Source organism: Arachis duranensis, chromosome 6 (assembly GCF_000817695.3).
Source record: "Arachis duranensis cultivar V14167 chromosome 6, aradu.V14167.gnm2.J7QH, whole genome shotgun sequence".
NCBI lineage: Eukaryota > Viridiplantae > Streptophyta > Magnoliopsida > Fabales > Fabaceae > Arachis > Arachis duranensis.
Genome location: NC_029777.3, coordinates 102294978 through 102307302, shown reverse-complemented (window position 1 = coordinate 102307302; position 12325 = coordinate 102294978). Strand labels below are relative to the sequence as shown.

The window sequence follows — 12325 nt, the reverse complement described above, 5'->3', positions numbered from 1 at the left end:
GAGTCATCGGAGGGAAGTACAAAATTGGTCAGAAAATTGCAAGTGGCTCATTTGGTGAAATTCATATAGGTCATCCGTTGTGTTCATTTTCTATTTTCTATTTTCTCATTGCCATTTGTTTTATTTATTTAATTTATTTAGTTTTTTCAATATACTTGCTTACATTATAGTTTGTTTGTTTAATTGTTTCATTGTATTTATGTAGGGTCACATATTGAGAATGCTGAAACTGTTGCAATTAAGATGGTGAGTCTTATTTTACTTCCCATGTTTACATCAATGAAAATGGAAATAACCGAGTAAATTTCATTGTTCAAAGATCATGAATATATATAAACTCACTATCTTTTGTGTTTTCAAATTCGAGTTATTGTGTCAACGAGTTATAATTCAAATAGCATAATCTCTCGTTCTTCACCTAGAAGTCTCAACTCTCGAATTTGTCTCACTCCTAATTTTAGGAAAAAAAAATCGGAGTTATTGTATTATTAGATGATGATTAGAGAAGCAAAGTCCTAATATGATTAGAATATAGTTTTTGGTATATGGTTCAATAATGTTACCCTTGTAAAAATTTTGAGTAAGTTGCAAATGTTGGGTGAATAAGTAATTTTTTTAATAATATTTTATTATCTCTTTTTTTTATCACATAAATTTTTTTAGAATAACACAAAAATTATAAGTTTAAATAAGCTTTTGGTTCCTATAAAATATCTATTTTTTATTTGATCCATATAAAATTTTTAGTTTGGTTCTGATTTTTTTTTTAATTTGAAATAAATATCTCTATTTTAGTCTTTATTATTAGATATTTCTTGTTTTGTAGGAGAATAGGAAAACCAAACAACCACAGCTACTTTATGAAGCTCAGCTATATAATCTTCTAAAAGGAGGAAGTGAGTTAACCATAAAAAATATTAATTAATTATTATGATATCACAATATTTTCCATGAACTTTGTTATTGCCTTTTTATTCTATATGATATGTATGTATATATTTTAATTAGGTGGTATTCCAAGAGTGAAATGGAGTGGCACTGATAGAGACAACAACTTTCTAGTTCTTGATCTTTTAGGACCAAGTCTTGAAGACCTTTTTTACTATTGTGGGAAGAAATTTTCATTAAAAACCGTTTTGATGTTGGCTGATCAAATGGTAATTAATTAAAATTCATTTATATTGGTTAGTGTCTTAGTGAGGTTTAAGGTTTCCACAAAGGAAGCCTTTTCTCGTAATTAATTGAAAATAATTTTTCTTGCATATATAATTGTGGAAATTTAATTTTGTCTCTAAACATTTCCTGCTTCTAATAATCAATTCAATTGATCTAATTTAATTTAATTTATTTTTCATTCAGCTTACAAGGATAGAGTATTTGCATTCCAAGGGCTTTTTGCATAGAGACATTAAGCCAGATAACTTCCTTATGGGTCTTGGCAGAAAAGCAAAACAGGTATAATTTTGTATAAATTATGGGATAAAATAATTTGCTTTTTTTTAAAAAAAATATATATATATTTTACACAGACCATATGATTTCGCACGTCTTTTTTCTTTTTGTGTGTCTTCATACTGTTTGTGTAGAATGTATATTAAAAAAATAGTTTAATTATTCTATTGATTTTGTAATTTTATTAAATTTTTAATTAGATTTTTATGCTTTTTTTTAAGTGAGTCTCTATATTATTTTTAATTTTGTAATTATATTTTTTTTAGTATAAAAGATATTAGAATTAACTGAATATTTTTTGATAAATTAAAAATATATACAATTAAGAATTTAATTAAATTTTTTATCACATATTTTTTGAAAAAAATATTCTATTCATTTTAATATTTTTGACATAAAAAAAACTTAATTATAAAATTAAAAATAGTATAAAAACTCAATTAAAAAATATATATAAATTTAATTACAAATTTAATAAAATTATAGGAAGTAACAAATTAAAGTAATTAAACCAAAAAAATTTACTCCAACAACATACTTCAAAATTGCACCTAAAGTAAAAAGAGTAACTTTTGTCATGCTTTCCATGGCATACATATTAGTGATTAGTTAAGCATACAGGTTTATATGATTGATTTTGGACTTGCAAAGAGATACAGAGACCCTATCACAAATAAGCATATCCCTTGTAGGTATGCTTCTTTATTATTATTTTTTATTGAGTTTTATTACTTTATTAGATACATAATTTGAATTGGATTTTATATATAGTATATTTTAAGTTTAGTTATTCCGTACAACTCTATAATTTTATTANAAATAATATTCTATTATTTTTAATATTTTTTATATCAAATAACTTAATTACAAAATTAAAAATAATATAAAACTCTAATTAATAATTTAATAAAACTATAAGGGTCACGGAATCATTAATCCTATATTATTTTAGTATTAAGTATGATTTTTGTCCTAACGTAGAGGTCGAAAATTGATTTTGTCCCCAACTTTTTTTTGTCACAAAATGATCCCAAAATTTTAGTTTATTTTAAAATCATCTTTTTATCAATTTTATTTTTTTATTACTAAATTATTTCTCATTAAAAAAAATTATAAAATAAAATAAATATAAAATAAATATAAAAAAAGAAAGAAATGGATACAGAAAGAGGGGTGGAGAGAGAGAGAAAGGGGCGCGAGAAAAGGGGAGGAGGAGGGGGAGAGAAGGGGATCGCTATATCGCTGCACCACCGCACCACCACCAGCTTCTTCTTCTTTTTCTTCTGTGAATTGGATTTTTTGTGAAATTTTTGAATCTTTTGTGAAATTTGTTGTGGAATATTGTTGTTGCTGAAATTTAAATTTGGAATATTGTTGTTACTGAATTTGTTGATTATTGTTCAAAATATATGTTGCTTGAATTTTCTGATGATGATGATGATGACCATGATGATAATAGTGATGGTGGTGGTGGGTTCTTGTTTAGTTTGGACTTCTGGTTGATTTTGGTTGATTTTAGAAAAAGTTATGAAGAAAATGATGATGACCATGATAATACTGGTGGTAGTAGTGGTGGTTCTGGTTGGGCGTAGGTTTCTGTTTCAGTAGTAGTGGTGGTGGTGGTTGATTTTGAGGTAAAGGAAAAATTGTATTTTCGTCCAAATGACGATTTTAAAACAAACTGAAACTTTAAAAACTATTTTGTAGCAAAAGAAAGTTGGAGACGAAATCGATTTTTGACCTCTATGTTGGGATCAAAATCATACTTAACCCATTATTTTACTATGCGTTCTCTATTCATATATGTATGTATTGTAAAGTTTCCAATTACTCAAATCAAATTTGACACTTTTTCCATCTTAAATAAAAAATTTCGTTGCCAATCAGTTATAACTTAACTTAAATGACATAATCTCTCTATATTCATCTAAGAAGTTATGGATTCGAATCTTCTTATTTTTAATAAAAAAAAAGCTTCGTTTAATTTAACTTATAATTTCCATCAATTTATAAAAAGTACTTAATTTGGGCTCCAAGTTAGTTTTCTTAATATTAATAATAAATAAAAGAAGTATTTTTTGTTTCTTTATTAGCTTACACTCTAGAGTTTTTAATGGAATGAAGTATAATATTCCAAAGAAATTGTTGGTTGATTAATTCTCAGTATTTTTTGTACTTTACCTGTTTAAATTCATTTTCCATGTTAGAATTATTACTTAATAATACTTTTATCTTTTACCACACACGACAAAAAAAATCATCAAGGGAAAACAAACTTTTAATAGGGACTCCACGTTATGCTAGTCGCAATACTCATTCGGGATTTGGTAAGTAGAAATATCAAAACCAATTTTATCTTCTTTATTTATTGTCTATAAATTAATTCATATATAATTTTTACTTCAATTTAAGTAATTTGTTTCTTCAGAACAAAGTCGCCGGGATGATCTGGAGTCTCTTGGTTATGTTCTTATGTACTTTATAAGAGGAAGGTATATATCTTTTATTAACATATTGATTTCATAAAAATTAAATATAATTTTAATGAACTATTTCAATTTTTGATTTGCATTTTATTAGCCTTCCTTGGCAAGGTCTACAAGCTCCAACAAATAAACAAAAATACGACAAAATTTGTGAAATGAAGAAATCAATTCCAATTGATGTAGGTGCATTTCTTCCCATTCTATTTTGCTTTAACGTTTTAATATATATACTTTTAGGTTTAATAAAGCTAAAAATGCGAGTTAATAATTTTTTTGCTGTTCTACTCTAATGTGTTGAGTTTTCTTTGTTTAAAAAAAAAACTTTTTTTTTTACTTCTTCCACCCTAACATGTTATGATGTTAATAATATTATTGAAGCTTACTATATATCTTAGACTAAAGTTTGCGTTTGAAGAAGTACCTATCATTGAGATATTTTTTAAATTATTTTTCTTTTTTAAATTTTGTTATTAGATACTTTGCAAGTCATGTCCTGTGCAGTTCGCATCATACTTTCGGTATTGCCATTCTTTGACATTTGATCAACGACCAGATTATGGATTCTTGAAGCGCATGTTTCGTGATTTATTCAATGCTCAAGGTATTTAATTTTGTTGCTTATCATATCTGTGGCTCATTATTGCTTTTTCTTTTATCAATGTTAAAATTATTACCTTGCATTTTATTAGTTATTTTAATTACTCTCATTTAATTTGAATTTAATTCATAGCTTTGTGTGTGGTAGATGTTATTTCCCTCCCCCCTCTTTTATTTTTATAGCTACTTTTTAGCTTATTCACTACTAAAAGCGTTTTTTCCCTTGAAAAGCCTATGAAATTTTTAATTCAAATACAAATAATGACAACAAATTCTTATCCTATTAAATGGGACGCTTACACGAATTAATTAATAAAAAAATAAAAAATATCAGATGATCACAGAATTTATTACTTTTGAGTAATAATTAATTATTATTATTTAAAAAATTAAACTAAATATATTATTATATTAATAGATTAAAAAAATTAAATTAATAACTAAAAATATTAGTCTAAAACAATAAATTCTACTAGTAATTGAATATTTTTTAAACTTGATATCATTGTGTTCTTTTATATATTATGTTTATAATGAAACTGTTTACACATAATTTAAATTAAAAAAAAAAGAGCTTTCTTGCTTGTAAGTACTTCAGCCCAAGCCGCCATTTTCTCTATTTTTAATGTTAGTTTATTGTTTATCGGTTAATATATATATCCATGTAATATTATAATATCACAGTTTTCTTTGTTAGCACTTAGCATTGTAATAAAATCTTTAAATTTTGTTTTCTGGCAGGATATGATGATTTATTTGACTGGACCATTCTAAAATATCAGCAAATGCGGCAGACAAAGACGTTAATTGAATCAAACGTTAGTTATGCTTAGCTTGGCCTACTTTAATTTAATTTAATTTAATTTATTTTAATAGCAACTTTAGATGAATAATATTGCTTGTATATATCATGGTTTGTTTCTGGCAATTTGTAGCCTCCAATAATTGCTGTTCGTAGCAATCTACAACCAAAGGATGGTGACAACCAACAAGGTATGTAATCAAGTGTTATTATTCACAAATTTTCACATCATCAAAATATCCCAATTCTCACCATAGCTTGAATTCTGTGGATTATAACTTTTCAGACTAATATCCCAATTAGCTAGGTTCACCAGAATTTTCGTGAAGGATTAACGTCCTACAAATTTTAATAATCAACGATTCTTAATCAAAGATGATTAATATTGGACATGTTGAGCCTTTAGTAGCGTTTGGTTAAGAGATAGAGACTAAAAGACAGAGATTAAGAAACAGAAATAGAAATAAATTTTAGTATTTTATTTAGTGTAAAGTGAAAGACAGAAATTAAAATAAGAACGAAATTTTAATTTAATTTGTACAAAAAATAAAATTAAAATTAATTAATTGAAATGACGGTATTTTAGATATAAAATGTTATTAAAATTTCAGTCTCTGTTTCTAAAAATTTCAATCTCCTATATCCTCATTTTTTAAAAGTATCCCTATCTCAAAACAAACGCTATCTAAATAGTCTTTTAATTAATGTTGTCACGGTTATATACGTGTCTGTTGTTAACGTGCATGACGTGTTTAATTCGTGATTTAACACATGTATATAGCTATCAGCCTATCACAGAATTAATTGGAAGACAAATCGAAGTTAAAATCTAACATATCCAATGTTAATAATCTTTAGAAATGTATTTAATAGTTAAAACTTTTTAAAACGTAATCTACTAATCTTTACCAAAAAAACTTGTGTGAAAATATAAAATATACAAATTAAAATTTCAGTGATGTTACGTGACTAAGTTATTTTTTTAATTAAGTTTAATCAAATAAATTAATTTAGTAATTTATTAGTACAATAAAAATTAACTAAAAAAAGAGATAGCACATAAGAAAAAAATATAATTAAACTTATTTACAAAAATAATTTATTTACCTAATATTTCAAAGGTTCATGGTACTGTGCTAAACACATGGTGATAGTTTTAAGTTTCTTTTTCAGGAGTTAGTGATGTTACTGAAGATATTGTGGCAAAACCATCGGTTAATACTGATCATCCTCATGTTATCATAAACAGCAAGAAATCTAATGTTCAGAAATTTAACGCCAAGGTTCCCATCCAAAAACATGTACAACTCCTATATGTTTCAAATTTATCCACTGTTTTCTTCCATCTATTCCTCTTTCAAATATAAACGAATTGAATACTCATTTTTTTTCTACAAATTTATTTCTGTATAACAACTTAAGCTTACAATACAGTAGAAATTATTAAGCCAGAGAATTAATTTATCACAAGACAGAGAATTAATTTCGATTAATTTTTTTATCTTTTTTAAAAAGATATTTTGAATCAATTTGTAGTGAACTGAAATTATTAATTTGATGAGTTTGATGATTTTTAATTTTTGCAGACAGAAAAGAATAATGATTTATCTATTTCCAGCAGTATGCCCAGAGTGTTGATAGAAAATGTTTCAAAACTTAGAATTCCAGCAGAAGCCACAAATCAGGGTTGTGTATCTGCCAATAATAACTATGGTAACCCAAGAACTTCTGTACCTACGTTACGTAGAACTTTTTCAACAAATTAAATTAGTGTGTCAAAAAAAAAAAAAAACTATAATTTCAACCTGATGAACTGTGTCATTTTATATAGGGAAAAAGGGATTAATTTTATTAACTAACAATTAACTATTAAGTAATGATTGAGAAAGAATTTAAAAAAAATAAATTGGCTAATTATTGGATTTAGAACTTTAGAATGTTTATTATTAATATTTGATAAAAATACTCCTATTTTTATATTGATTTTTCATATCTTCTATAAACATACAAAATCAACTATATTTATACACATTGCTTCTTCACATATATTTGGTAATCTGATATCGACATTTTAAATTTTTTTCTCAATTATTTAATAAAAAATAATTTTTGTCTTATATTTTTTAAGATAAATAATGTAAAAAAATATTAAATAATAAAAAATTATATTTTATTAAACAATTGCAAAAAAATTGAGAAATTCACTCGCATTAGTTTCAGAATAATTGGACATATCAATACATAATAAACAATTTATAATTTTGTCTTATTTCAATTCAACACATGGTCCATCACAAATCGCAATTAAAAATAAAAAAAACAATAATACTACAATAAAATTTAGAATATATGTCATTTCTGTCCCTGTTGTTCCAAATAAGAAACATCTCTTTTATAGTTCGAAAATTCCATTTCAAACTATCCATGTAATTGATTTAAACAAAATGTTTTATTGGTTTAACATTTAACATATGCCAACTAATTATAATTTAAATGATGTAACCTCTTTATATTTGTTTAGAGGTTGTGAGTTTGAATATCATTCGTAATTAAAAAAAAATCCATTACAAAGACCACTTAAACCAGGATTTTTTTATTTAAATAAATTAAATAAATATTTTATTTACTTAAATAAATGATTTTAAAATTTATTACGAAAATACATCATCTACTTTTGTATAATAAAAAAAAATGCACGATTTTAAAAAAGAAACATTATTAACACATTTATTTCTCTCAACAGTTGAATAAGTGAATCTACATAAGTCAAAATAACACCGTTAAATTGCCTACTATTAATACGGTTACCTTCTTCTAACTATCAACTATTAATATTATGAGTATATAGTCATTTTGGTCCTCAAAAAATTTCATATTGGACACTTTAGTCCCCAACTAAAATTAATTACTCGATTGGTTCCTAAAAATTAATTTCGTCAATCACTTAGGTCCTTTATTCCGTTAATTCTAACGGAGGACAAAATAGTCCCTGACAATTCTAACAATGGACAAAATGATCCCTGACCCCTTTATTCGAAAACGATACTGTTCTTCCCTAATTTTTATCATATCTCGCATAACCCTAACATTCATACTCTCCTTCTTTACTTTCACAGTCTTCTTTTCCATCTTTTCCTTACTCCTCTTTAACTCCAAGATTAAGCCATGGTGTAATTGTCACACGTGTGGTACCTACCTTAACATGTCATAGACCACACACTTCCTAAATCTTTGTGACTGGTACATCCACCTCCTCTGTACTTCACCCACCAAAAACATCCACTTCCACATCTTCCATAACATCACCTCCAACCCCGACACGTCCACGACATCCTCAAGACCAAGTTCCACAACTACTCTAAGGGCACGCCTTTCTTTACTCTCCGGCAAGTAATATAGATTGTTGGACATTAAGACATCATGAGAAGATTCTCCTTCGACATCATATGCAAATTCTCATTTAAAATAGACACCGAGTGCTTCATTCATTCTTTTCCAGAGTCCAAGTTGGCAGACAGCTTCGACCTCGCATCCAAGCTATCAGTACAACGAGCAATGTCCGTTGTCGCTCATATGGAAACTGAAGTGAATTACTGAGAAGGAAGTGATTGGAGTGATGGATAATGTGGTCATGGAGATGATAGGGCAGAGGAGGAGGGAGATGACAACGACGACAACGGTCTTAACAAATTAGACATGAGGTCTAGATTCATGGGATCCATCGAAGATGATAATTAGTTGAGAGACATAGGCATTAGTTTTCCGAGCATGAATTGGTTGAGATGAAGTTGATGATTTTTTTTGTGAACATTAAATTTATAGCGTGTGCATTGTGTAGTTTGAAGTTACAGTGTTAGACTGCTAGTGTTATGCGAGATATAATGGAAATTGGGAGAGAATAATGTCATTTCCGAACAGAAGAGATCATGGACCATTTTGTCCCCTGTTAGAGTTGTCAGGGACTATTTTGTCTTCCGTTAGAATTAACGGAATAAAGGACCTAAATGACTGACGGAATTAATTGTTATAGACCAATCGAATAATTAATTTTAATTGGCGACTAAAATGTCCAGTCAAAAATTCTTTAAAAACCAAAATAAATATATACTCTAATATTATTGCTTCTTCTACTACTTCCATCCACTAATGATTTTTTATTAGAATTTACACTAAAATATATAATTTTTTACATATTTTCATATAATAAATAAAATTTTAAATATATAATTTAAATTCAAAAATTAATACCGAAGAGAGTACATAGAACATTTAAAAGTATATAATAATGGACGGTGAATAGAAGTAGAGAAAATAGTGTTAATAATAGATAATTAGAAAAGATAATAAGACAGTTGAACGGTGCTAGTACTTTTACTTATGGAAAAGTTTAGGGACTAGCAATTTTTGTGTTTTCTGACCAAAACTTAACCATCAAAATAAAAGTGAGTAATTTTTTACCATTAGATATAATCTCTCACGATTAAAAATACTATTGATGACCAATTAATAGTTACAAAACACCAAAATTAATGATCCCCTAATATTCCTCTTTACTTATTTCAACTTAATAGTGTTCCATTTTTAAAATCTATTATATAAAATCGTCTATCTTTTCTATTGTTTAAAATATTTTTTTTATTTAATTTAAATTATTAATATTTTTATTATTTTTAAAAAATATTTTTTTATATTTACAAATACATATATCTTATTTATACGATAAATTTTTAAATAATTTTTAATGTATTTTGTTATTGTAAACAAGATATATAAAAATTAAAAAAATACATTTATCTCGTTTATCGCTTAAAAAATATATTAAAAATTATTATATCTCGTAATTCTAAATCTAAATTTTAATAATATAAAAACAAAGTATTATATCGAATTTTGGCTAATATCATATAAAAGAGTGGTATTTCTTGAAAAAAAAAAAAACAATTCTACGATTGAGGGATGACCTAGTTAGCAATCTCAGCGTCGATTTTTGCAGCCATAAGCTTGAGGCCGTCATGGTACTTGATGAGCAAATCCTGAAACACCCAACCTTGAACAGGTTCGACACTAAAACACCATTGAATGACACAACCACCATCACTTTCTTTAATGACCCTCACGGTGGCCTCGTACGACTTGAATCCGATGTTGCTTTCTACCATCTCGTACTTGATACTCCGGTCAGCATCATCAACAGCCACCAGCCTCTCCTTTGACCAGCTCACGCTCTCAGATCTACAACTGTCTGATGATGGGATGTCGAAGCCCGCGCAGTATCGTATGCAGCCGGGCTCACCGTTAGTTCCGTGGACACCATAGCACGTAGGGAGTGTGGGATACCATTTATGCAGGTTGAAGAAGTCCTTCACTATTGCCCACGCTTCTTCTGCTTTTGCTTTTTCTAGTTTCGCTGAGGTTTTTCCTTTCCAGTTTTCAACACTCTCTACCTCCATTGATTTTTCTCAAAATAAAAAGCAACTACATCCAAAGATATACACACTTTTTGAAGACAAATCTTATCCTTTAACTTTAAGTTTTATCCTCAAAAGATAAGTCTTGTCTTTTTTGTCCAAAATATTTTTTTATTTTATTATTCTCCCTTTTTATTTTTCTTAATTTGAGTTTCTTTTTCTATTCTGCATACTTTTTCTAGAATTTTTTACAAATATTATTTTTGTTTTGTTGGTTCATAAATCAATTTTTTTTGTAATCTCTTGTACTCCTAAATATTCTCATTTTTTATTAAATTAATTTTTATTTGATACAAAAAATTTAAAATTAAATTATTTTAATTATTTCATATAATATTTTAATTTTATCCATATGTATCTAAATATAATATTAGACATAACATTAATATTTTGTATATTGTATCTAAACAAAATATACAAAAAATAATTTTTAGTATTTTTATTTTATTATCTCTTGAAACTAATTGGTAAAAATCTTTCAAATATACCTTTAATTGCAAGCAACTTAGATCTTTTTCCATTAGTATCTGCGAGCACGTTCAGCAAATTCTTCCTTAACAGTTTTTTCATGTGACTTTGTTCGGGGTGAAAACTCAGGTAAAGTCGATTTCATGTGAAATTGATATCTCAGAGTCGTTAGATAAAAATTTAGTCAAATCAGTCAAATCATCTAACGGCTCTAAGATATTAACTTCACGTGAAGTTAACTGCACCTGAATTTCCACCAATAACTAATAGTACATTAACATTTTTATAATGAACAATAAAAATTCAATAAAAATATGAAAATTATGAAATTAAGCTGAAGAGGAATAAAAGAAACTCATATCAGAGAACCAATTACCATCGTGGTCGGAATCATAAGTAGAGAGAATAATCGTACTTAGACTTGCAGTTGGTCTTGAGAATGTTTGGATTGGAATGGGCCGCAGCAACACAAGCAGCAATTTATTGTTTGTTTGCTGCCACCTCCTCTTCCATCAATGGATGAAGATGCAGAATTCGAAAGAAATTTATTTAATTATAATTTATTTTATTATTTTAAATTATCTATTAAAAACTATTTTGTTAGTTAAAATTTAAATTGATTTCTATAAATATTATTATTATTATTATTATTAGTTACATTCATTTGGCGGTTTAATTAAGGAAACAAAAAGCAAGAAAAGCCAAACGTGGCTTATCCATGCATGTATATATAGAGAAAGTATACATAAAACCAATGACATATCCTTTCCATGACACCTAGCCCTTTTCTTTTGAAAACTTTTAACATTAATCTATTCTTTCTTTTCATCACAAAGCCATTTACGAAAGAAAAGAGAGGGAGAGACCGTGAGTGAGAGAAGAGAGATTCCATGGAAGCCATGAACCTTTTCCGTCCTTGAGATTTGTAATTCTAATAAAAAATCTAATTTAATAAAAATATTTGTATTTTTTTATTATATATTGATGTTATTTTTATTTGGTAAAAGTTGACAGTGACGTAACTCTTTTTTTTTTTGAATTTGGCTAATTGA

The 12325-nt window shown here is 26.9% G+C and overlaps 2 protein-coding genes across 2 annotated transcripts in view; one reads left to right on the top strand and one right to left on the bottom strand.

The window, feature by feature from the left end:
* Positions 1–5621, top strand: part of LOC107495132 (casein kinase 1-like protein 4) — a 6077-nt gene extending 456 nt beyond the window's left edge. The window contains exons 3-14 of the mRNA XM_052263127.1: positions 4–69; positions 206–246; positions 827–896; positions 1009–1157; positions 1360–1455; positions 2074–2144; positions 3718–3779; positions 3881–3944; positions 4033–4117; positions 4413–4539; positions 5277–5353; positions 5510–5621. Of these exons, the coding sequence (XP_052119087.1) occupies positions 4–69; positions 206–246; positions 827–896; positions 1009–1157; positions 1360–1455; positions 2074–2144; positions 3718–3779; positions 3881–3944; positions 4033–4117; positions 4413–4539; positions 5277–5353; positions 5510–5536 (935 nt within the window). The 3' untranslated portion in view covers positions 5537–5621. The remainder of the gene's footprint in view (positions 1–3; positions 70–205; positions 247–826; positions 897–1008; positions 1158–1359; positions 1456–2073; positions 2145–3717; positions 3780–3880; positions 3945–4032; positions 4118–4412; positions 4540–5276; positions 5354–5509) is intronic.
* Positions 5622–10259: 4638 nt separating this feature from the next.
* Positions 10260–10825, bottom strand: LOC107495157 (lachrymatory-factor synthase). The gene has a single exon (XM_016116250.3). The coding sequence runs from the start codon at positions 10785–10787 to the stop codon at positions 10299–10301; it is 489 nt and encodes a 162-aa protein (XP_015971736.1). The 5' UTR covers positions 10788–10825; the 3' UTR covers positions 10260–10298.
* Between the last annotated feature and the right edge of the window lie 1500 nt (positions 10826–12325).